This window comes from Mesocricetus auratus, unplaced genomic scaffold (assembly GCF_017639785.1).
Source record: "Mesocricetus auratus isolate SY011 unplaced genomic scaffold, BCM_Maur_2.0 Super-Scaffold_100006, whole genome shotgun sequence".
Taxonomy (NCBI): Eukaryota; Metazoa; Chordata; class Mammalia; order Rodentia; family Cricetidae; genus Mesocricetus; species Mesocricetus auratus.
In genome coordinates this window covers 18,898,625-18,923,782 of record NW_024429190.1, presented here as the reverse complement: position 1 = coordinate 18,923,782, position 25,158 = coordinate 18,898,625, and the positions used below count along the sequence as shown (strand labels likewise).

The 25,158-nt window shown below is 44.5% G+C and overlaps 1 protein-coding gene and 1 long non-coding RNA gene across 2 annotated transcripts in view; one reads left to right on the top strand and one right to left on the bottom strand.

Moving 5' to 3' along the window:
• LOC110340676 overlaps positions 1-25,158 on the bottom strand; it is a 188,005-nt gene that overhangs the window by 39,208 nt on the left and 123,639 nt on the right. The window lies entirely within an intron of this gene.
• The window catches only part of Clnk (cytokine dependent hematopoietic cell linker), a 167,633-nt gene that overhangs the window by 63,088 nt on the left and 79,387 nt on the right, over positions 1-25,158 (top strand). Inside the window, exon 3 of the mRNA XM_040747021.1 lies at positions 16,192-16,263. Within this exon, the coding sequence (XP_040602955.1) occupies positions 16,192-16,263 (72 nt within the window). The remainder of the gene's footprint in view (positions 1-16,191; positions 16,264-25,158) is intronic.

The window sequence follows — 25,158 nt, the reverse complement described above, 5'->3', positions numbered from 1 at the left end:
CCAGTCCAGCCACGTGGGCCTCCATGCCTGATCCACTACCTCACCATACAGTTGCCTTGAGGGTTTTGTGTGCTGGGCCTGGATGCTCTACCTGCACAACCATGGCTAAGACATGATGCCTTGCCCCACCCTCACCCTCTCAGTGAGGCCTACCATGACCATGCCATGGGGCACTCCCACCTTCCTCCCAACTCCACCTGGGTCCCTGGACTGTTGCCTTTGCAATTGAACGATGGCTCGAATGTGTCCTCACATCCCTGGACATTCTACCCACAGTCATAGACAGCCTTCCCTACTCTGTGGAGTTGACCATCTTTTTCTGCTCACTGCTATATTCTAGGCACTAATACTTTCTGCCTCACAATACAAACTAAAGAGGGAAAGGGTTTTGAATGAACTTTGATAAAGATTGCAAGCCTAACTATTTATTGAAGACTTATTCTGTTCCAATTGCTATTCTAAGCATTTTGCATGCATTATCTCACTTAATGCCAACTGTGTTCTCAAAATAAACTGTTCAGCAAAGGCTGAACACTCCGAGTACCAAATGATGCTGTTAAAAAGCCCCAGAGAGGCACAAATCGGAGGGCATGTTATAACAATCAGTTTCAGTTCTGTCTTTCCAGGTTTGATTACCTTTTGATAATGCTTTCAAAACTAGTGTCACCAAACACATGTTAGGATGGGTCTGCTTGCAAAGCTCATCAGAACTGTTTCAAAGAAAGATATACATATCCCAGGTGACTCTGTGATCCTGGTCACTCCATTTCCATGAAGCCCAATTGAGAAAAAAATGGCCTTTGAGACAGATGGGTCTCCATTTGAATTCTGCAGTGGCACTTACAGCTGTGTAATGTATCCATGCACAATATGCATTGTCTTTCTACGATTCTTTTTCTATGTCTTTAAAGTAGGAATGTGGCTTAGCAAGTAATGCTGCTAAGTAAGAATTGTAAATTTCCTTTCAAGGGTCAATGTGAACCTTACCTTTTATTGCAGTAACTTACTTTATTTTTTATTAATTAATTTTTCACAACCTGATCAGTTTCCCCTCCTTCCTCTTTTCCAGCCCCTCTCTCTAATCTACCCCCCCTTCCATGCAACTCTCCCTTCCCTACAGAAAAGTGTAGGCCTTCCATGTATATTAACAAGTCATAAGATTCTAAGTTGCAGCAAGGCTAGGCACCTCCTCTCCCATTAAGACTGGATGAGGCAACTCAGCAGGAGAGAAAGGCCCCAAAAGCAGGCAAGAGTCCAAGACAGTCCCTGTTCCCTCTGATAGGAGTCCCACAAAAAGACCAAGCCATACAACTACAAGACATGAGCAGAGGGCCCAGATCAGTCCCATGCAAGTTCTCTGGTTGGTAGTTTAATCTCTGTGAGGCCCCATGAGCCCAAGTTAGTTGACTCTGTTTTCCCAAGGTGTCTTTGGTCCCTCTGGCTCCCAAAACCCCCCTTCCTCCCTCCCCACAGCATTTTCCAAGGTTAGGGACCCACTTTAAACCTACACTTCCTCCTTTGGACTGTGATGTTGGACAGAACTGTATTAAAGCTCAGCCTAGCCACCTTTAACTCTTCCTGTAGGCGAGTCTCTCCTCCTCAGAGCTGGGATCATGGACATGCATTAAATATTATCTTTTCACTGAAAGATAAGGGCAAGCAACTTAAGCTCTGTCAACACTCAGTTGCTGAGAGGCTCAAACAAGAAGTGTCTGGAACAAGAAATCATGTGTCAAATGTTAATCCATGGAACTCATAGAAATTGTAGGAAGACTCAGACTGTGGCTCAGACTGCTTTCTCTGCTTCTAGAAAGAGTGGAAAAGCCAGATGCACCTCAGATAGGCCAGTTGTTCACAGCGGCTGCCATGAAGGTGTAAAGTTCAGGCTGAGAAGAGAGAACGGAGGTCGCAGTATTAAGGTTCAAATGTGAAAGGCCTGTGCTCTTTGTTCAGATGTTCAGCTGGTGGAAATGCCAGACTTTAAAGCAAGGACCCTGATAAGCTCTTGTTGGATTTATGGGATCAAGTGAGATGAAGTGTGGTGTGAAGGGGAATAGGTCCTACAGTGAGTGCCAGAGGCCTCCAGGGGAAGAAGGTAAACTGAGGCAAGCAGCTGTTGTTAGAACATCTCATTTCCCTTCCCCACCTTGGTTTCCTTCTTTTCCTTGGACCTTCTGGAGTCAGAAAGTGTTGTGTAGGGGACAGAAGGAAAGTCTTTCTCTAGGTGACTTTCTCCAGAAGTTCCTCCTGTTCTCTTGGCATCCCCCAGCACTCATATACACCACAGGTCACTTGTGCCCTTTTATTGGGAGGGGATGTTAGTAGGAAAGACTCAAATAAAGGAGGCACAAATCAAGGAGGTTCTTGGCAGATGCTTTGAAGGTTGTTTTCAAGGCATGTACTGGTTTTTCCATGTTTTCTATTACATATATGGGATCTTGGGGACATAACCATCTACAAAGTAACTTCTACTCTGAACACTTCTACATGCCTATGAAAAGGGTAGCCTGCAGCTGTGACTGTGTGTGCTCTTGCCATACTGGTGTCCATTTGCCACTCTATTCCCTGGCAGTCAAGAGAAAAGAGAAAGAGGAAGCATACGTGAGCATGAACCATAGGCTTCTCTTTGTCTTGGTTCATTTCTCTTTTTGCTGAATCAAAACTTGAACGAGAAGGGGAAAAGAAAGTGGGAAAGGGGCTTATGGGTTGTTTTTTAAAACCTGCCTTGAAGGATTCATCATTCCTTGTTTTCTAAATGAGTTTTTTTCCTTTCTTGTGTTTCTTTCACTTCTTAGAAGTTACAGTGAGGGACATTCACTCAAAAGACACGAGGAGGCTTGGTTGGAAGTATAAGGAAATCAAGGCCAAATGAAGGAACTATGGCAGCTTTCTCTCTGCCAGGTTTAGTCATCAGTTCATTTCCTTTCTCATTTGTAAGGTCAGACATGAGAAGGTGACACACACACCTTTCCCCAGCCCTGGGCTCCAATACCAATCTTTCAGGGCCTGAATCTAGGAAGGGAAGAGTTAAGCTTAGACCCCCTCCTACTCCTCTACCCCTGCATCCTAGAAGCAGAACTGGTCTACTCTAGAACATTGTAGACCTGCTCTTTGCCTTAGTAAACAAGAATTAGGAGGGGTTCCTCTCCCATCTGTTTGTTTTCTCCACTACAAGCATTTCCACTACTGCTATCTGTATGAGCAGATACCAAGAGGTCCTAATATTTGGAGTCCCAGAGTCTAGGGTAGAAGATACCCTTACAAAAGATGACTTATGCAGGTGGAAAACACTAAGAACTGGGAACTGACTCATTTCAACAGAGAACACAGGGATCTCTCTGAGTCAGGGACACAAGGGGAATCATATTTGTGACAAGGGAAGCAAGTCCAGAGGGAGTATTACCTCCTGACTATGGGTCAACACTTAATACAAGCTTCCTGGTTTCCAACCCATCTCATTTTACATCCTCAGCAATGAGTGTGGAGAGAGCTTAGGAAGCCTAACTCTCTTCTATCAGTGAAAAGATGGCATCTAATACATTTCATTGTTACCACAATAAATGTTTATTGTTGAAGGCCCTAGGCTGCGAGCTTGTGAGAGCAGCATAAATGAGCTCAGACAAGAGATAATCTATATAGTCAGGAAAGATTTGGATGGAAGAGAGCACTGGGATTTGCTTCCCCCTTCAGTTCAGCTGAAGAAAAACTTCAGACTTAAAGAATGCTGGTACCCTCTTGACCCTGAGAGGAGAGGGGTCAGATCCCAGCTAGGGTAGGATCTTGGGAATCCTAACAGTCATCACTACAAAGAGTAAGCACCAATCCAGCCAACAGACTAAGCATTGTCCATTCACCTATTAGAAAGGTGATGAGGAAAGCAGGATGACTAAGAAGATGCTGAAGAATTAGAGGTGGGCAAGGGGAGTAAAAGGAAGGGGATTCTCAATCAGACGATATCAGAGAATGAGAATGCTTCGACTCACTGTGTTTGGGGTCACTGAGAGGCTCCACTCCCCCCTGGCATGTGGGCTGAAAAATGAATTTAAATAGGTAAAATAATGCTTGAGAAATTTGTGGAGAATCTTTGAGTAGGAAGGGATTGGTGTCACGATCAATGAAAGAGCCTTTTAGTATAGATGAACGATCAAGGAAGCTTTGTTAAGCTGTGGGCACTTGACTAACTAATGCCACTGAGTTCTCAGCATATTACATACACACACCCCTCTTAGCCCAGGGTGGGGTGGGACTTTGCTGCTCCATTCAGCTGCTTATGGATTCGGATTCTTACTCTCTTTCGTTTAAAGCAGAGCCAGGAGCGTGGCCAGGGCATGACTGACACAATCCATCATGAATGACACAACTAGCCGAGTTCCCTGCTTTTGTTTTGCGGTTGTCTTGCTTGTCTTTGCTTGTTTTTTGAGACAAACTCTCTATGTATTCCTGGTTGTCCTGAAACTCGATATGTAAGCTAGGTTGGCCTTGAACTCACAGAAACTCACTTGCCTATGCCTTCCCATTTCTTGGATTAAAGGCATGTGCCCCCACACCTGGTCCATCCCTTGGCTTTATAGGTAAGGTAACAGCTCAGAATTCTAGAACTAATACATTGAGATGATGCAGGTCAATTGAGTAGTTAGGGTCCTGGGCTGTGTCACACAATATCTCACTCCCGTGTGCCTGACTGCTCCTGGAATCATTATCCAGACTGTGGATGTAATCAGCACAGATGGGAGATGCTGGACCACTGAGTAGTACCCCCAAACTTAAAGCTGTTTCAGAATAGGAATTTAGCTTATAGTGAAGTTATTTACTCACTTTCTGCTCTAACTCTATTCCTTGGTATGGAGGGACTGCTCCCATCACTGGTTGATTGTGATTTCCTGGTGTGTCAGGGCACTGTGAGACTCAGCACCTTGTTTCATTGAAGTCTCTGAAAGAGTTTGATATCAGACCTTGTTGGTATCCGTCTCCTATCTTCACTGGCAGCTTAAACGCTCCTTTAGTGCCAGAAGGGAACAGAGCAGCCCATAGTGGTGGTATGTGAACCTGATGATGGGACCAGTTCACATGCCAATCTCTTCTCAGAAGAAACTAGCAGAGGTTCCTACTGAACTCTCAGATGGCCTACCTGTCCTCCCCCATCCCTCAGATGCCTAGACTTTGGGCTTTATGCAGGGGAGCCACATATTTTAAGGGGAGATGTATTTAACTACATGACTTTAGTGATTAGAGCCCTGAATCTTATTTTCTGCTTCTGCAAAATGGGAACAAGATGAGTGTCTACTCTGAGGGCTTGTGAGGATGCACTCAACTCACAAAGGGCAGTTTTTGTAAGAGGAGAGGTGTTAGTTGCCTAGTGATATGGTTCCCACCCCTTCTTTCTGCCTGAATGCAGTTCCAAAAATGGATGAATTTCAAGATATAGATATAGATGTAGATATAGATATAGAGTTACATAATTAGAGAAAGGTGACAATGATGATGGTGGTAGTAGTGGTGTTGATAGCATGAACACAGAGAAACAGAAACATAGAGACAAAGATTGTTAGAGATTGGCTCACAAGTTTGTGGAAGCTGACAATTTTAAGATTACCAGTCTGTCCCGAATTTAGAGATTTAGGTAACCGTTGACAGTGTCATCCTGAATCCAAATTCCTCAGGGCATCAGGTTGGTGAATGATAGCTTTTCCTGTGACAACTTTGATGAAGAATTCCTTCTTTAGCATGACAATCATCTTTTGGTCACTGTAACAAAGTAACTGAGATCAACTAACCAGGAGGAATGGCTTATTGGGGCTGTTTGTCTCAGAAGAACCAGTCACTAGTCACCTGGCCCAACCAGGAGGAATGGCTTATTGGGGCTGATTGTCTCAGAAGAACCAGTCACCTGGCCCCAATGCTTAGACCTGTGACAGGACAGGAGATCATGGCAGGAGCACCTAACAAAAGGAGGTCTGTTCATCTCTTGGAGACTGGGAAGCAAAGAGAAACAGAAAAGAGTTGGGGTCATAATATCTTCCTTGAAAGGCACACTCCCAATGACCTAGCTTCCTCCCACTGGGTCTCACCTCCTAAGGGTTCCCTTACCTCTCTGTAGGATCACAGGATGGTGGGGAAGCCTTTAGCACTTAGGCCATTCCAGACCCTAACATAGTACCCAGGAAAATTGTCTTTACTCTCAGAGCCATCAGCTTTTAGAGGATGGGGCACACATTATGCGAATCATCTGCTGTACTCGGAGGCCACGGAGGGCTTGGAAATATTCATTACAATGAAGAAACACCTTCACATTGGCATCTAGACACTATGGCTTAGCTAAGTTGACATATGAAACTAACCAGCACATCACAGAACTGGGAAATCATAAATAGGAGAGGGGTACAAACCATAGCCTCTCACCATGCTCAGTTGATTATCAAGTAGATTTTCCTCTCATGCCTCTCTGTGAAGGCTGCCAAGCCCATGTGTAGGGTCTAGTCCACTAGTAGAAAACCATGAGACAGTAGGAAGTAGATGGTAGGGCTCCCTGAACTCCAGAGGGTGCGATGTAGATGCATATTTGAGAGTTTAGAGAGAGAGTTCAGCAGTTACGAGTGTGCGCTGACATTGCAGAGAACTCAAGTTCAGCTCCTAAGTACTAATCAGGCCGTTGACGTTTGTAACTCCAGCTCCAGTGAATCCAATACCTCTGACCTCTGTATGCACCTGCACTCATGCTCACCTACCTGCACATGGGCACACATAAACACGTAATTTGAAGTAAAATAAATATTTTTAAATAAATAAGTGTACTTAAATTCAAACAAATTCACAAGAAAAACTGGTGGGAAGCAGGTTGTGTGGCTCTTCACCTTTTTCGGCTGCATTGTGCAAGCAGAGGGTATGGGAGGTATCTGGAGCCTGGTGAATGACCTCCCAAAGCCTGAAATTAGCCTAGTACTCAAGAGAGTACTAAACCATTTCTATGCGGAGATGGAGCTGTGTGCAGGAGTTTGTACTAGAAGGAGGTTCGCACACACCTCTGTTACTGCCTAGGAACCACCAGAAAGAACAAAAAGCATCTGGCACTTGGAGGAGTTTCTAGCAACTACTGTGGTGATTATTTCAAGGGACCTGAAAGCCGAGGCACAGGCTACCACAATAATCGTGCTGTTATCTCATATTCAAGAGCCCGAGGTTAGAGAGCCCGGCTGTTCTGATGTTTGCTTGCTGGGCCCTGTTGAAAGCCTTGTGAACCTTGAACTAACAGGTACAGAGGGTGTAGGTGGTTGAAATGGGCTGCAGAAAGAGCCTGGCTGATTGGGCTTGCAGGCTTGTAAGAGCCCAGAGTTGCTCATGTCATTTCCACTCTTGTGTCCCTGCAGTGTAAGCGCCATGTGGAACAGATGGGCTAAAATCCCCGTATGTGTCTCCACATCCTGGAACTTACTCTCTCTATGCAATCCCTTCCTTCAAGTGTGAGTGAGGCAGATGACTCCACTTGCTACTTCACACACTGTGCTCAGCACAGTACATGTGATATGCAACTCCCCCATGTGTGGGATGTTGTTTCTACACACAACATGCAATCTCCAGCAATGTCAGCTTGGCCTGCAGCTGTGCCCCAGGTTAGATTCTGACCTGGCCATCTGGAGGAAGCATCTGTCCTTGTAGATTGAGGTCTCAGTCCCAGAAGATTGCCTCACTTCATATACTAGTACCAAGCTTCAGGTTGTAACCAAACACTGGGGTTCTCATGATAGGTTCTCTGGGTTCAACTAACCTACAAAGACAGCTCACAGAACTTCTCGTTTGGTTGTTTTGAGACAGGATTGCTCTGTAGCTTTGGAGCCTGTCCTGGAACTCATAGAAATCCACCTGTCTCTGCCTCCCCAGTGCTGGGATTAAAGGTGTGCACCACCACCACCTGGCTTATGTGCCCACTTATTACAAAGAATATTTTCAAGGCTACAAACATGGAGTCAGATAAAGGGATGTGTAAGGTAGGATATAGGATAGTCTCATGCACAACAATTCCTACTTTGTGGAGCTGAGTTGTACCACCCATGAGGCAACCTCCAACCAACACCTGATAAGGAAATGAGACTCTTAGTGTAACAAGTTTAAAGAAACTACATCTTGTCAAGCATCAATTGTGTGGAGAAGCAAACCCTTCCTGGATAAGCTTTCAAATGAGAACCCAGCTCCGGCTCACACCTTAGTCATAGCCTCAAAGGAGAAATCGAGCTGAGGATGACATTCTGTATGCTCTCCACTTCCCACCACGCCCTTCAATAGCCATCAATGACCAGTACAGGATGCAGTTCCTAAGAAGGAAACAGAATGTAATGTGAGCTCACTAGAGCTCACAAACAGCAGTGGGAAAATCTGGACAACAATGGCATCCAGGAAGGGCTCCCTGCCTGACAAGAGCAGAAGCCAGTGCTGTCCACCAGGACTCTGCAGACAGAAAAAGTTTTATCACACAGTCAATGATCAAAGAAGGCCAGAAGCTGAGAAGAAGCGCCACTTGGCCTCCCCAGGGGGTGGTGGCAGGGTTCATGGAAGGAAGAAAGGACACAACACTTGACAATTGGGGGATGAAAAGGAAGGGGTTGTTAGGAATTTTTTACATGGACACAGATGGTCAGAGGTCACATGCTTCCTTAAAGTGCAATTTTGCTCTGAGTTTGAAAGTTTGAGTTTATGATATCAAATAGCGTCACACACTGTTAATTCCAGCAGAAGTGGATGCATCTTTTGTTCATTTCATCTTGAAAAGCTGGATTATGGTTGCCTTTGAGAAGATTCTAGAAGCTTTTCTGAAAAGATACCTTCAAACACTTGAACTCAAAGAATTTCTGCCTGGGTGTATGCAATCCATAGCCAGTTTCAACAGGAGACTTAACACATTGCCTAGGGAAGGGGAAACCCCTTAGGGACTTCTAAGAAAGAAAATCTCATGGACTTCCCAGGGGAATAGAAAGGCTCCTGTGACGCGGGGTATTTTGTTAGGTAGTGACAGACCAGTGTAAGAAAATGTGCAAGGTTACTCAGTGCCCTGCAATGACAGTGAGTGTAGCAGCAACTGAAGATTGCCTACATATGGCAAGGATGTGTAAGGGTGCTCCGTCTCGGCGAGTCCTCATTTTGATAGAGTGAAACATTGAGTGTGCACCCACCATGTAATGAAAGCAGTCCAGATCAGTGAGTGTTCAGTCCCAGGTGTATGTGGTGGGAAGCACACACTCTGTATGCAGTTCCCCTTCATTCATTCGGGTTTAAAAGGAGCCACATCGCATGCAAGTTTTCATTGCCCAGTTCCCGCCATGAAAATGGCAGCATCTTAGCAGTAGTGTGGGATGATGGCTAGCTTGTTTGGCTCTGCCATTTTGCTCTTCTACTCTTTGGGTGGAAGAAAGTCACTGTTTTTCTGCTTGGGAATGCTTTCTGAATGAAGCTGACACTGAAAACCCAGTACTTTCCTGGTTACTCCATTGTGGCCTTCCCTCCACATCATGGGTTATGTAGGAAAGAAGGAAACTTCCTGAGTGGACAAAGATAGTCTGGGGGTATTGGGTAGCATAAAGTTAGAGTGGCAAGTGGCAGTTCTGGGAGCCTTGTGTAAATGAATATGATATTGTACTAGATCCCAAGAGACATTGCTGCTCATGAGAAAATGCCTTCCCTCATGCTTGAATACATAAGCCATTGATGAAGACTTTTGTATCAGAGACTTGACCTCAACAGTAGACACGTATAAGCATGGAAAAAAAGACTTTGATTTCTACCAAGAACAGTGTGTACCAAGTCTGTCATCCCATGCTAACAGTTAACCACCAACATGATAGTGCCAGCATTTTTTAAGTTATCACGTGAGATAAGGGTCTTATACTTTGAAGAGTGGTTACAAAGAATTACTGGACGCATCATGACTTGGAAAGATGTATCCTGGTCTGCCAAAGCTGTATAGAGTTTTGCTGGAACATTTGAAGCCATTCATCAGACACTGGGGGAAAAGCCCAATGTTAAGGACAAGGATATTAACTCTAGCATGGGTGTAACATTAGCTGACAAGGCCATGGTGGCTGTTTTAAGGGATGCAATGGAATACAGAATTCAGTTTACCTGCAAAAATGTTGAGCAATTAACTAACAAGGATACAGTTCCTGCACTGGAGAAAGCCAGATTCCCACAGGAAGACCTTCCAGGGCACAGTCCCAACGAAAGAAAAAGCTGGAAGATAAAAATAATTCTACAACTCAGTTTCACTCTTGGAAAAGCCCATATTGGCAAAAGGTCTCCTCTTTCTTTGATGTTTCTGGGTCTCAAGTTAAAAGATACTTTGTTGTATATCCTTTTCTTTATAAAGTAATAAGAACATGAAGTTAAATAAAACAACAAGAAATATAAATAGAAACAACTCTATAACTAAATAAACTATGTAACAGATCTGTAATGTGGCCTTGTATCTAAGTAGCTGATACCCATACTTCATACCTGGTTGAACAGCCTATTATGTTCATTCAAAGGGTAACTATTACCTCAAAGGGACATATCAGCTTTAGGGAGTTTAAAGAAAAAGCCCACCTGACAGAGAAGGCATGGCAGCAGAAGCATGGGGGAACTAGTAGCATTAGGAAGCACTGTGTCTTAATGACATAATGGATGGGAAAAGCCTAAGTCAACCTCAAGACCTGTCTGCCACAACCCACTTTTTCCAGCTGGGTTCGACTCCTGCCAGTTATGTTCTAAGCATTCAGACACATGAGCTGACAGGGGAAATTTCACATTCAGTCCACAGTAAGATCCTTAGTTTAATTACACCTTTAGGTGCCCCTTTATCTACTCACATACTCAGGCCTCCAGAAAATGGACATTGCAGTGCCTGCCACACCACATGACAATTAGCACCTACTGAAGTCCACTACACAAAACTGGCTTCTTCTAGGGTCATCTGACAGTGATGATGAAATATAAGGAAAGAATGAAACATAAAGAAAGGTGGTGCATTTGCCAGAGTTCCCTAGAGGAGCAGAACTGATATAATGGATATATATAGGGAGAGGGTGGCAGTTATTAAAATGGTTTACAGGCTATGGACCAGCTGGTCCAACAATGGCTGTATACCAATAAAAGGTCCAAGAATTCAGTAGTTGTTTGATCCATGAGGCTAGATATCTAAGCCAATCTTCAGTATACACCACAATCCTGAAGAAGTAGGCTGTAATGTCAGCGAAGGAATGTTCTTTCTAGGAGAGAAAAAACAAGCAAGCAAAGAGAAGCTGAGAGAGACTAGGCCTGGCATGGCTTTAGAAACTTGAAAACCCACCCACCCCCAAGTGACACAACTTCCTCCAATAAGGCCATACCTACCCCTAACAGGTTATACCTTCTAATCCTTCTAATCCTTTCAAAGAGTTCCACTCCCTGGTGACTAAGTATTCAAATGTGTATGTGTCTATGGAGGTCATTGTTATTGAAATCACCACAGGTGGGAAAGGAGTATGAGATGAACCCTAATACACAATGATGCAGGGGAAAGGCCAAGGGGAAAGAGGAAATCAAAGGTAGCCTAGACAGAAAGTATTGACTCTGGAGTGGGGCATGTGGCCAGAAGGGAAGCATTAATGTATGTTTCCACAGAGTGGGAAGCGATTGCAAAGACAGTTCCTTCCCTGTGTGTGTGTGTGTGGGGGGGCACTTAAAGAGACAGTGACAGGCTAATAGACCAGCAGCTTAGGAATGCAGGACGATTTATTTTACTACTTAGGTGGGGTGTACCAGATGACTTAAGGCAAATAGCACCAGCATCCCCAATCTCAGTGCCCACACCTGTCCAAGGTCAGATTTCCATGGAATGTCAAACAAACATTTTGAAATCCTGTGATAACATTTTCTGGGATATCTGAGACATTCTTTTTATAGTTGTTTTGGTTTTTGTTGGTGTTGTTTGGTGTATGTGTCTAAAATCTGAGCTCTAGGGAGTAATTTAAGGGAGAGAGAGGCATGGCAGAAGGAAGCCTATTAATGACCCCTGCTCTCTGAGATCATTTCAAAAACAGACTTTAATGACTTGCCATGCAGGCAGATAGCCATTTGTTTCCCAGGTTTGTTACTATCTGCCTTCACTGACTCTCTTCAGTAAGACCCCTCCTCCCCATTCTCCACTGTCCTTCCCCCAACCCCCGTCCTGTACCCTCTCAGCTTTTGGCTTGAATTTACCTGCTTGCCCTGGCCTCCTCCTCAGCACATAGACACCTGGACAAGAGACAGCCACTCACTGGGGCTTGTAGTACCTGCTCTGCCACCAACCCCCTTGCTTGCCTAGAACCAACTTTCCACTCCCAGCCTGCTGTTTCCCCACCCTCATGCAAAACTAAGAAGGAAGCCTGCACACACGGTGCCAAGTTGATATGAACATGAAATCCATCCAAATTTCAGCTCAGCTCTCTTCATAATGGTAAGAAGACCAAAGCTGATCCTCTAGAGAAGTCAGAGGTGTTTCTAGACTGCTGCTTTCCTGAGGAACCTAGAGAGATGCTGAGGCAGTTCCCAGAATCCTCAATTTCCTAAAGGGACTGATGAAAACCACTGAAAGGAATGTCGTGTGGATTGTCAGAGCTCAGAATCACTGCTCATGACCCACAGGAGGAGTGAAATAGGTAGGACTCACTGCTCAGTGCAGGGACCAGTCACAGAGACACAGAGGACGCTGTGAAGCAACATACTTCAGTGTGTATGAACACTGGCAGATGGGTTACCTCTTATCTGTGAGTATATGGGCTATCATTCAAACATTTCTGAGTGCAGGCAGGGGTAATTCAGGCTGTGCTGTAGGAGAGATAGCCAGGATATGCCTCACCTCAGCAGAGCACCTACTCAGTGAGAAAGCAAGCACCCACAGGCACATGATAAGGTTGTTTAGTCAGTCAAGGCCTACCTTCCAACTACAATATAAGCTTCATGTACACACTCCCACTGTTTTCTTTAGTTACTGCCTTGATAGATAGCGTCCAATAGCTATTTGCTGAGTGAGTGAGTGAGTGAATGAATGAATGAATGAATGAATTTACAAACAAATTAATAACAAAGTAGAAGTGCCAAGGGAACTCAGGGAGGAAGCAATAGTGGGAGGGGCTCACAAGGAAGGTATATTTGAACTTAACCTAGAAGAATGGAGAGTATTTCCAGATATGGAGGAAACTGAGTGATCTAATCAAAAGTGTGGGAGTATGAGAAGAAACAGCTCAGGGGCCACAGAGTGGAACATAGCACAGAGGACAGGTGGAGAATAGTGATATCAATGGGATTTGAGGACTCTGGGACAGGAATCTTACCTATTGTGGTTGAAAGTTTGGATTTTATCCTGAATGAACAATGGTCTGGGGAGGACTCTTAAGGTATTGGGGTGGGGTAATTTGATGGTGTTCTGATATGTAGAAAGGTAACTTTTGCAGTGATTCTGAAGATGAGGGGAGCCCAGGAGACACGGAAAAACATTCAAGCAAAGATGATGGAAAAACATGAGAGGAGATCTGAGGGGAGATGAGAGGGAGAATGAGATGAGGAGGGAGACGCTAGAGGCTGAGCTAGAGACACGAAAAGCAGAATTAACACTGATATTGGCGACTGGTTTACAGGAGGAAGGGTCAAAGCTGAAAGGCCACTGAGAATCTGAGTGTTAGGATCTGGTAACAGGTCTGCAAGACAGCCATGAGCGGAGGGGACACCCATGCTCAGTGCCCAGGATACTTATTTAAAAGTTAAGTCAGGCACAGTGTAGCCTCCCAACGATGAAGGCCTGGATCTATCAGAGGACACCAAAGGAAAGATCTAGAAAGAACTGTTTTTTCACATCCAGAACTTAGAAGAAACATCGATGTGTGGATTAGATTTAGGAATCAGCTTTACTCAGAAAGGAAAAATGATAATGAAATAAAAAGAAACAAGGAATGATGCGATCATACGATCATTTTTAAATAAATAGAAAAGAATTGGAACGGGTAATTGAAATCATGAACTACAGGGACAAGTTCCACAGTGACAATCCCCTGCCTGCACAGTGTACTTATGCTATATCCTGTGGCCTTCACACAAAATGCCAGGTGGGGAGGGAACCTCGGGTGATCCTGAGGTTTGTCTTAGGGGCCCAAAGTCCTGTGTGCATTCCCACATGCTCGCATAAGCTCGGTACAAGTCAGGCACAAGCCCAGGCCCAGGAAGACACATCTTCAAGTCTCTGCAGTGGTAGAAATGCAAGCAGTTTTGCAAAGGTTTTGTCAAACAAGCTATATGTTGAAACAAAGGTAAGGGGCTGGAGAGATGGCTCAGCAAGTCAACTGTTTGCTCTGAAAGATTGAGGACCTGAGTTTGGATCTCCAGGAGCCATTTAAAAGCAGGGAGTAGCTGCACATATTCATAACCTCATCACTGGGAGGGATGGGAAAAGATGGACAGCTGGAGCTCATTGGTCCACAGATACAGCTGAACTGATGAGTTCCACATGCAGTGACAGATCCCGCCCCCCACCAAAAGAGCTGGGTGGGACGGGCAAGATAGATTAGCAGGTGTAAGTGCTTGATGCCAAATCTGACACACACACCCCAGAAAGCCACGTGGAGAAAATCAACTCCCGCAGGTTGTCTGTCCTCTGACCTCAGTACATGTGCTATGTGTGAGATAACCACGTGAACACAGTCAATAAAGACACAGATGTTCACAGGAGAAGCTTGTGGGCTGCACAGGGTGGGTAGGGAACAAAATTGTGCACATGTTTCTTTCACTTAGAAGGCATCTGAGAGATGCCCTTACTTTCTGTGTTCTAATTGTTTCACCTTTGAGTTAAACTGCTTTTTTTTCTTTTCTTTAATTATTTTTTTATTTTTTGTCTTTTGGTTGAAATATGAAGTGTACTGTCCCTACATAAAGCAGTAATTATTTGACCTTTAAAAAAAACAAAAAACAAACAAACAAACAAAAAAGACACTGATGTTCACCTCTGGCTTCTGCAAGTGCATGTATGGGCAAGCACATGCTTGTGCTCTCTCTCGCTCTCTCGCTCTCTCTCTCTCTCTCCTCATCTCTCCCCCATCATCTCTCTCTCTCTCTCTCTCTCTCTCTCTCTCTCTCTCTCTCTCTCACACACACACACACACACACACAGAGAGAGAGAGAGAGAGAGAGAGAGAGAGAGAGAGAGAGAGAGAGAGAGAGAACAAATAAGTAAATAGAAATGTGAAATAAAAGCTCAGCCAGAAGCCAGGAAGGAGGAAGCCTGCAAGGGGGGGGCTGCTTGACAGAAGCGCAGAATGGACTTGATGTGGAAGCAGAGGCTAAGGAGGGAAGACAAGGCATATCTCAGAAAGGGCTTCAGGGCAAGGAATACAGGGTGTTCAATGGCTAAGAGACAAGTTAATCCAGGCAGAGAGAAGGGGGAGGTTGTGAAGTTAGATTGGCTAACCAACTAGTTGTCACAGAGCAGTTGTACAACAACAACAAAAAATCCCCAGGAAGCACTTTGTAAAGCCTAGGGAATGTCTGCAAAGAAAAGAGAGTATGCTGAACCAGACTAATTAAATGAGCTAGGGATGCATAACAATGATGGCTTATGATAGTAAATGTATTTAATGAATTTTAACAAATTAACTCAATTTAAAATCATTTAATCTCTTTGTGGAAAAATGCCTTAGCAGAGTGCCTAAACATTACTTGGATCAGAGCTGTGCTTGCTTAATAGTCTGCCTTTCTACGTGGGATGATGTTTGCTAGACTTTTCTCAAATTCAGCAGTAGAGCAGCTAAACTTGTGCCTGGCTCAAGTCTCTGTCCTCATAGTAGCTTAGCATCCTTCTGGCAAGCTCACAGCAGAAGTCCATGCTCTTCTCTACAGATGAGCAGAGGTACTCATGGAGCTTGAAGATGATAACTGTAAGTGAGACACTGATGTGACAGAGACAGACTCAATCTTCACTTTGACCTGGCCACTTCTTCCATCCCAAATCCTGCCCTCTAAAACAGCTTTAAGTAATTAAGTTTCTTTAAACATGTTTTTAGCCCCAGTGGAAATGCAAAGATAGTGTCAGAAAGATATGTGAGGCATTAATTACTCAAATCTGATTGGGGGACTGTTTCTATGAATGAATGCACTTCATTAGTTTTCCCTCCAGCTCCTTGCTGTTTCCCAGCTATAATGTATTTTCTCTCATCCCAGGGGCAATAAAAGGACAACAAAAGAAGGATTCGGTGATTTGAGATTCCAGAACTTCTCTCTGCTGAAAAATAGGTCAGAATATTTACTTATTTATTACTAGAGAAGTGTAAGTTCTAATTCTGTGACAGATAAACTGACCATCACACATACAGGGATACACATACACACAGAATCACACACAGGCACACACATTCATACTCAGTGTCACACAAAGAGAAACTCACACACAGATTCACAGAGAAAAGGAAATTCCCACACAGACTCACATACACATGCACAGAGAGAGGCTCAAATTCACAAAGACTCATGCACACACACATAGACACAGCTCATATACACAAACACAGAGAAAGACTCACATGCAAACACTCAAATACATACAGGCTCATGCACACAGAAACTCATGCACACACACACACATACACACACGCATGCACACACACGCACATACACACAGACTCATATACACACATACACAATGACTCAAGTACACACAGACTCATGCACACGCACATGCACACAAAAACAATGTTATTCTCATTGGATCACTTCACAAAGGTGAAGAAAAGACTTGAGGTGGACTAGCCATACAGATAGCATGTGATATACACCTTGGCTGATGGGCCCTGATCTCCACAGCTTTGCTGACCGGGGCTTCTTCTGCAGTCCACCCAAGTCTCTACACAGTCCAAGAGAGACACTTTAGGGATCATCTTTCCCCGCTAAGTGACTGAGATAATGGGTTGTAGACCCTAGCACTGAAACCTGGTGCTTGGAACATGTGATTCACCCAAGTCCTGCAGAGGTGATCTCTCTTCCCTGCAGTACCCAAGGTCTCCTTGTCTATCAAGGGTTGGCGCCTCTCATCTAGTTCAAGTCCATCTTCTCCATGTGTTCTCCAGGTCCTACCATGTGCCACTCTGCTGCAGCTCTGAGATCCTAAGGCATGCTGGAGCAAGTGAACTGCCTATACAGAGTGAACAAATGCCCTCAAGACAGAATAGACAAGTTATTTTTCACAAACATTTTAAGAAAAGGGACATTTGTAGCTGTGCTCAAACTTCTTTAATGTTTACATTACACACATTTGAATAATGCATTTTAAGTCTGTTTTTCTTATTTCTTGACAAAAGCAAGAGATGGGAAAAGGAAGGGTTAGAAGCCTTCCTTCCAAGAGAGAGGGTTGAGGCAATTACATACATCAAAGTAATATTTACAGTTACATTTTTAGGGGAGAAAAGACAGAGAGAGGAGAGTAGTGTTGTTTTTTTCTTTTTTTCAGAAGCAAATTATTTCAGGATGTGTCATAGCATGCTCAAGATATATTAAAAAGAGCAACTGATGATGCTTCTGCAACCTGTTCCAGGCCATTTATAAACCAATTTTTTTAATTCCCATATTCACACAAATCTCTGTACCACTGCATATTTTATAATGAAAGCATTATATGAATATAAATTAGTTTTTGAGATATATAAATCAAATTAAAATGTCTGAAAATGACATATTCCGGTCCACTCTCTTACTTTAGTATCTGTTAAACCAACGTGTTCAGTTCCCATAAAATGACAATCGCTGGCATTGAGCAATGGAGGGGGGAAGCTGCTGATGGGCAGTGTCACCATGCCTATCAAGTCTTCCGGGCCTGAGCTAAAGCCTCAGCCAACCTGCTAACTGATGGTGTGGCTTCTGGCGGCTGTCTCCAGCTGTGGACTTTGGAAATGCTTTCTGGGAAAAGTTGATTCTTCTATATGGCTGAATCCCCTGCACTCAAACTGTATGCTATTTGGAAAGTGAATCAATGGTCTCTGTACTGTTCCTGGACCATAGTAGATTCTCAATAAATAATACTCAGGGGGTATTCAATATTTTCTAGGTCGCATCTCAAGAGTTCATTAAGCAGTTCTGAACACTGCCAATCATATTCTCAGTCTCCCATTCAAGGGTGAGAAGACTAAAAAAACCTCCCTGAGGCTACCCAGCTAGTTATAACATGATAAACTGCAGGGCCATCTTTATTAGTAAGACAGAAAACAACCTTGGCATTCACCTCTTGCTGCTTTCATGTCATTAAGCATTGGCATTAACTCTCCATCCTCCTCCAAGTTCAAGCATCCACCAGATTCTTGGCAAGGTGCATTGACAAGCTTAATGCTAGGGCACACATGGACAATATGACCCAGGCCATGCAGACCATTCCCACATCTGTAATCTACCTACAAGCCTAAGATAAGAAAGCATTGCAGCCTTTCAAGGTATTTGCCTGGCTACATTGACAACTGCCATTTCTCTTGTGCACAATTTCCTATGAACATAGAAGCAGAAACACTGGTCAGTGCTTTCCAATTGAGACCACACTCAATCATTATCTGGCACTAGCATGCACCAGACATCCCAAGATGAGTATGTAAATGCAACATCCACAAGTTTTATCTGAAACAGGTATCTTTGTTCCTATTTATAAGTATGGAAAATAGTCTAAGGAGGTGGCCCACTGTGGCCATCATCACAGAAATATAAGTCGCAATAGCTAGATTTGAATTCAGAATTGAACTTCAAATCTGCTGTCCCTCCTAGACTCTAGTGACCAGCCCACATCTGGTCTCCTCTATCTGTGGCTCCCCACCTATGGCTTCAACCAGCCATGGTCAGAAATGTTCTGCACTGAGCATGTGCAGTGTGTTCTTGTCCTTATTCCCTAAGTCATGCTATCAGGTGTTTACACTGTATTTATATTGTATATTGTAATAAAGATAGATTCAAAGTCTACAGGAGTAATACACAAGTTAGACACAAATATGGACATATTTGTTACAGGAGATTTGAGTGTTTATAGATTTTGGAACCCATGAGGGTAAGGAGCTGAAACCAATGCCCTGTGGATACCAAGTGGCATGTGTGCTGGGTTTTCTGTTCTCACACATCACTAATCTGTTCCCACTAAGAATCCCACATCAAGAAGAAACAGAGCATTGCACTCTTGGCTATCACAACACATTCAGGATAAGGGTTATGTCTCCTGCAGTGGTCTCTGGGGGATAGTCCTGGCACTGGCAATCTTAACATCCCACCAAACCCAGAAAGGCAGGTTCCCAGGCCCTAAGAACCTGTGAGAAGTACAAGACTTGAGGGACAGTCACCTGTGTTAAAATCATCCCTCCCATGATTTTCAGACACTCAGGTTTGAGAAGCTTAGTTAGAAGTTCCCTCCTGATAGACAGCTCAAGCATTAGAGCTAGAGTGAGAGGCTTCAGGTCTTATTGCTGCTCTTCCATTCAGGCTGACTAGTTCCAATGGATGGAAGGAGGATGATCTCAAATACAGGATGGAAAGTGATGAAGGACCGTGGTGTCAGAGTCTCTCCTACTATAATCATTTCTAACCCTTTACACTGTCCTTTAGGTTCCTGTGTTGAGCCCTAGGGATTGTAAAATGAAAAACACACAGTTCTGGCTATCAGGATGTTCAGACTGTGATGGAGTGGGAAGGTTGGAGGGGGGTATTGTCAAAAACAGAAATATATCACTCCTGTAAAGCCATATGCATAGCAGAAGAGAAGAGGACCCTATGGTGGCCTAGGGACATAGGATCTGTTGGTTAACTGAAGGTGAAGATCTAGCCAAATCCAGACTCCAGCAAGTAGCACAGACAACACTCCAATCTCTGTTTTCATTTTCCTCTCCAACACCTGTAGCAACAGCCTTCCAGGTGACAAGGTACAAATGGCTGGGACTTCTCAATGCCCTGAAGAGACAGCCCTCACTCTTTGGAGATAGGAGCCTCTTCTATTCTATGCACTAGGATGCCTCTACTGGGACCCTGAAACCCTATAAGAACAGGAACTGGCTAGCCCAGTTGTTTGTCTGCTCTCCAGACTCTGGTGTTCTCTTGTGATATACAGCTGTTCCAGGACTTCATAGCACTGAGAGATCCCAGGGCTCACACAGCCTCCACTCCACTCTACAGAAGATAGGGCAAGCTTCCAAGAGACCTCACTAGCAAAATCTTCACTGAACATCCAACACTCTCTCAGAGTATGCATGCATCCACTGGGTTGTCTGCTATCTTTTCTCTGAGCCACAAAAGGCTCAGAGAAACACATGATGGAAGGAACAAAGGATATTTAAGATAAAGTCAAGATCCAGCACAGCTTACTAGGGCTGATAACCCAGGCTATTGGAGATGTCACTGTGCCCACTGTGCTTGCTCTACAGTGTCAAGTACATATTGCCTACTTAAATGAATGGCATAAAGAACTCTAACCTGGGAACAAGGATAGAGGAGAGGGGTGTAGGAACGGAAGGCAGGGGCCAAGCAGGGAGGACCAAAGAGAGGTGAAAAGGATTTCCAACTCTTCAGTTCACTGAAATAATGTCCCAGCTGAAGTGGGTGTGACAAGCCATCCTGTTGTCTGACTCATCTGCTGTGGCACCCATCCAGGGGATCAACTTCACCTTCAGTTTTCAGCCTCTGTCACAGACATTCCCTGCTTGTTGGAAGAGGACTGTAGCTCTCAAGCACATGCTGCCTGTCCTCAAAAGTCCATCAATAGAAGTAGCATATGAATAATCACACGTAGCTCTCTAGCCCCTCTGAGATTTATTACTAGAGAAAGAAGTTGCACAAGAGCTGGGGCAGGGGTAGTCCAGATGGTTCCTCGGTAAGGGAAAGTTCATAGAGGTATGGATGCTACCAAACATGGGGACTTCTCAAGACATTTGCCCCAAACTATGTTTGCCAACAAACCTACCTGATGAAAATATTCTGGAGTTTAATAGTATTGAGTATGTGAATACATCTAAATAGCCAAAGATACGTACAGCTGCTATGTATAAAAGAGGAAGGTTCTGGAAACTCACCAGGGAAGTCTTTAAGAAACAGCAGACCCATTTGTTTATTTACTAAATAGGACGCTGAGGTGATTTTTGCCTTGAATGAATTTCATCAGCTTCCAAGTATCAAGGGATAGAAGACCCTCCCAGTGTCTATGTCTACTCCATCGAAAATATAGACCTCCCCCTTCCAGGGAAATTCAGGGGATTTTTGTAAAGAAAGAGTCCTACTATGCTTGGACACTCCATTGGCCTTGTTGGGATAGGGCATGGACTGCAAAACATCTCTAGGCCTGCATCCTTATGGGATGCTTGGAATCTATGCTTCCCTGAGCATGTGCACATCACATGCATTCTCTCACCCATCTTCTCCCTCCTGCTCATTCACCAACATGCTTGTGCATATCACCCAAGCTCCGGGTACCATAGGAGGCACCCATCTCCTTTTAGGGGCTACTATAGTTAGTCTGAGAATTCAAGATGAACTCTATTCCAGTTGTAAGGTTGAATTCAATCAAATAAGTGTAAGGCACATATGACCAGATGATAACAGAATTTTTGTGGTCTTTTGGGAAATAAGGAAGACACTCATATCCATCCATTATGCTCTTTTCCCCACAGTGCTGGAAACCCCAGTTGGCTCCTTGCCAATCAACTGTGTGTTCCCATGTTACCTTCCTGAGACACAGCTCTGCACATCTTTGCCATGCCAAACTTTCTGCTGTACCCCTCGCCACACCAGTCTGATAACTGAGCCCTGCAGGTTCTCTACCCACCGAGCATGCTGTGTGTGCCCACACCTTAGCCCCACAGTTCTCTAGCGGGAACTTCCTCCTCTAAATGGGGAGTCACCAGCCTGGGTGTGACTCATAGCACCTTTGATCCCTGGGAATGTGGATCAATGTGGGGACAAAGACACCATTCCCCAGGACAAAGTTTGTGTGAGATCGTTTTTTGCAACATGCTCAGTGTAGATACTCAAGTGAAGAGAAAAGTCCCAAACTTAGAAATCTTGTGTTCTGCTTCAATTCTCTCTGTATTTAAAATGAGTTTAGTAACTCCTAAATACATCACTTGTCTTTCAAAAGCTACACAATTTTATTCTGGAGTAACCTTCTAATTTCATGAATAGCACTTAAGCAAGATAGAGTTCAAATCCATTACTCTTGGAAGCTTGGGAGATGAAGAAGACTGATGATGTAAGATCACGTGGATCACTTCCCCAGCGTTTTCTGCCAAGTTTCAGGGGACAATAAGTTATGAGTCTCCATTCCAGGAGCTCGACCCTAGAGACAGGGGCGAGTCCCATCTCTATGGGACACAGATAACACACCATCTACACTGTGTCCCAGTGGATAGGAAGGACACAGGAACACACTGTCTACATCATCACATTCAGTGTACCAGGCAGCAGGAGAGGTGGGGGAGGGGAGAGTTTGTTTTAGTATCCTTTAAAAATTAAAGCTCATTAAATGCATTAAATTATTTAAAAGAATTAAAAATGAAAAATCACTCCAAATTAAAATCTATTTATAATAAGATTACATGTCAGAAAACCACAGACATGGGAGGGCCAACTTGATCATTCTACAGTTTACAGAGTTGCCTGCCACAATGATGACACCTGCCACACACACAGGAAAAGCCAAGGAAGGAAACCCTGCTTCCTCCAGGCCCAGATGTGGAAGGGAGCCTGGAGTATAAGGGCAGATGATGCTGCCACTCTTGCGCTCTACCCAGCTGTGGCCCATTTGCACATGGCTATGTTATTGATGCTGTTGACAAAAGGAAGCCAGAACGCATCTTGCGATCCCCTGGCAAGGGGCAGCTTGCTAGCAGGCCGGCCTCACTGAAGCACAGGCTGAGCACATCAAACCCCCATGAAGTCAGCTAGGAGCATCTTTCATTCCTCACCATGGGCTGTCAGGCTGTAAAGAGCATTAACACAGGAGCCTTTCCAGAGAGCTCAGCAGCTGCTGGTGTCAGGGTGACGTCCACACTCCATCCAGACAAACCCAGTGTCCAGCCTCCCTCTTCTTCCATCTCAGGCAACACCGCCAGCCTCCCCACCCCCAAGCCATTTCTCCAGCTCTCTGGATCATAGCAGCAGGCTCAGCTGGAATAACAGGCCCTTCCGTGTTTTGCTGAGGCTTCCTCTGCTAATTCACAGGCTTGCACTGATGCACAGAGAGTCCACAGGGTGCAGAATCCCCAAGGACATGACATATGAATACCCAACCATCATTTCGGACCCCACCCAGAGTGAAGCAGATAAGCCATGTTCAGACAGCCTTGGCAATCGGGAGGAAGCTTCCAGATGCAAAGCCCTCTGCAAGCTGTGTTGCTGCTCTAGGCTTGTGAATAACAAGGAACTCCAAGTAAAAACCTGACTCTGGCAATAGCTTGTTATGCCACTCTAGGCAGGTTAAGTTTTAGTTACATCTGCAGAGTGGAAGATGGAGATCCAACTGGCTAAAACCGATGCCAGAAACCTGTATCTATTGCCTCCAAATGGCTTCTCTGCCCTTGTGTTTTACTATTACTTGTGTATAACATAAAAACATAACATGAGATCAGCTCCCAAATATTCAGCTGTGTACACAGTGCCGATAACTGTGGGCACGCTGCAGCCACTAGATCATTTCTAAGACCTGTTTTCTTGTAAAAGTCAAAACACTGTCCCCTTGAATGCCCCATCCTTTTCCTGTCCCTGGCAGCCCCCCCTTCCATTCTGTCATCATAACAGCAATGCTGGGTACTATTTGTCTCTTCACTGTATCTGTACAGTGACATCTATGGCTTTCAGTAAGTCAAAAATAAAACTAGAAGCTGTGCTGTTACATATCTGTAATCCCAGCACCTGGGAAGCTGAAACAGGGGGATTATAGAGAGTTCAAAGCAAGGCCAGGCTGGGCTATAGAGAGACTTTCTCTCAAAAACAAATCTGTTCATTGATCAATCCGTAAAGGTAAAATAAAAACAATGCATCAGCAGGGAAAAGAAATTGAGAAGCTAAGTGTAAATAGGTCAGACACTGCCGAAGAGGGGAGCCAGGTCAGTGCCCAGACAGGTGCTCAATGTTTTGTTTGGGTTTGTTTTTCCATCATCTTTTGTTCAACTTATTGTGTGCCTCAGACCCTTCTGAGGAGAGGGAAAACAGTAAGCCGTCTCAGGCCTCAGCTTCCCTGTCGAATTAGCAAATCAGACTATGTGATCTCCAGTGTCACATTCTAAAATACTAGGGAGGCCAAGTCAGAAGACAGAGAATACAAAAGTCAGGATCCTCCCTAGGACCTGCAGAAGACTTCTCCTGAGGCTCAGAAGTCCCAGGTTCACACCTACATTCAGCTCACTTTGGAATCCCCTGCCTGGAGTACCTGGGACACTTGCTCCATTCATAATGAGCTCTATTGCACATCATAAGTTGTATGTCTGAGGGTCTTGTGAGGCTAATGACAGGCAAGGATGTCAGGGAAGAGATCATGTGTCTAGGGTGATGGGAGAGTGTTCACAGGCCCCACAAACAGGATTTGCTTCTCACCAGGTACTGTACTGTTAGTTTCTGTTGAAGCTCAGGCAACTTGAAAGGGTACCGACCGCTAACCACAGGGCTCCAGGCTGCAGATGTGTGGTGGCTTCCGAGTGAGACTCACCGCTTCCCATAGGCATGGGTGGGGAGAGCAGGCTGGAGGGGAAGCAAAGCTTGAGGCAATCTCCTTGCCTCTCAGTGGCTGTCTGGATCAGGGTGTTTGTGCAGCCCTGTACCCTGTATCTTGTAAGGGAAGTTCCCCAAGGTCATTTGGAAGATGAAGTTAGGGAAGGGATGGCATCAGAATAGGCAGGAATCTGGACTCCTGAGCTCTGGTCTCCTGGTTACTGATGCTTCATTGCTTAACTATTGTGTGCCCAATGTCCCAGCCACCAGATAGGCCTCATAAATATTTACACGTAATGTGTGTTGCGATGCTCAATTAATTGCAGCTGTGACGCACTTAGAGAGCCTCGGAGGAAAGGTGTGCATAGAGAGCTAAGGGTTATTAAATGCACAAACAAGTCAGCTCACGGAAGCAGTGCCCTTTGGAGCTTTCCATTGCCCTGGGGCTTTTCAGATCAGAGCCCAAATCTAGGGAAAAGT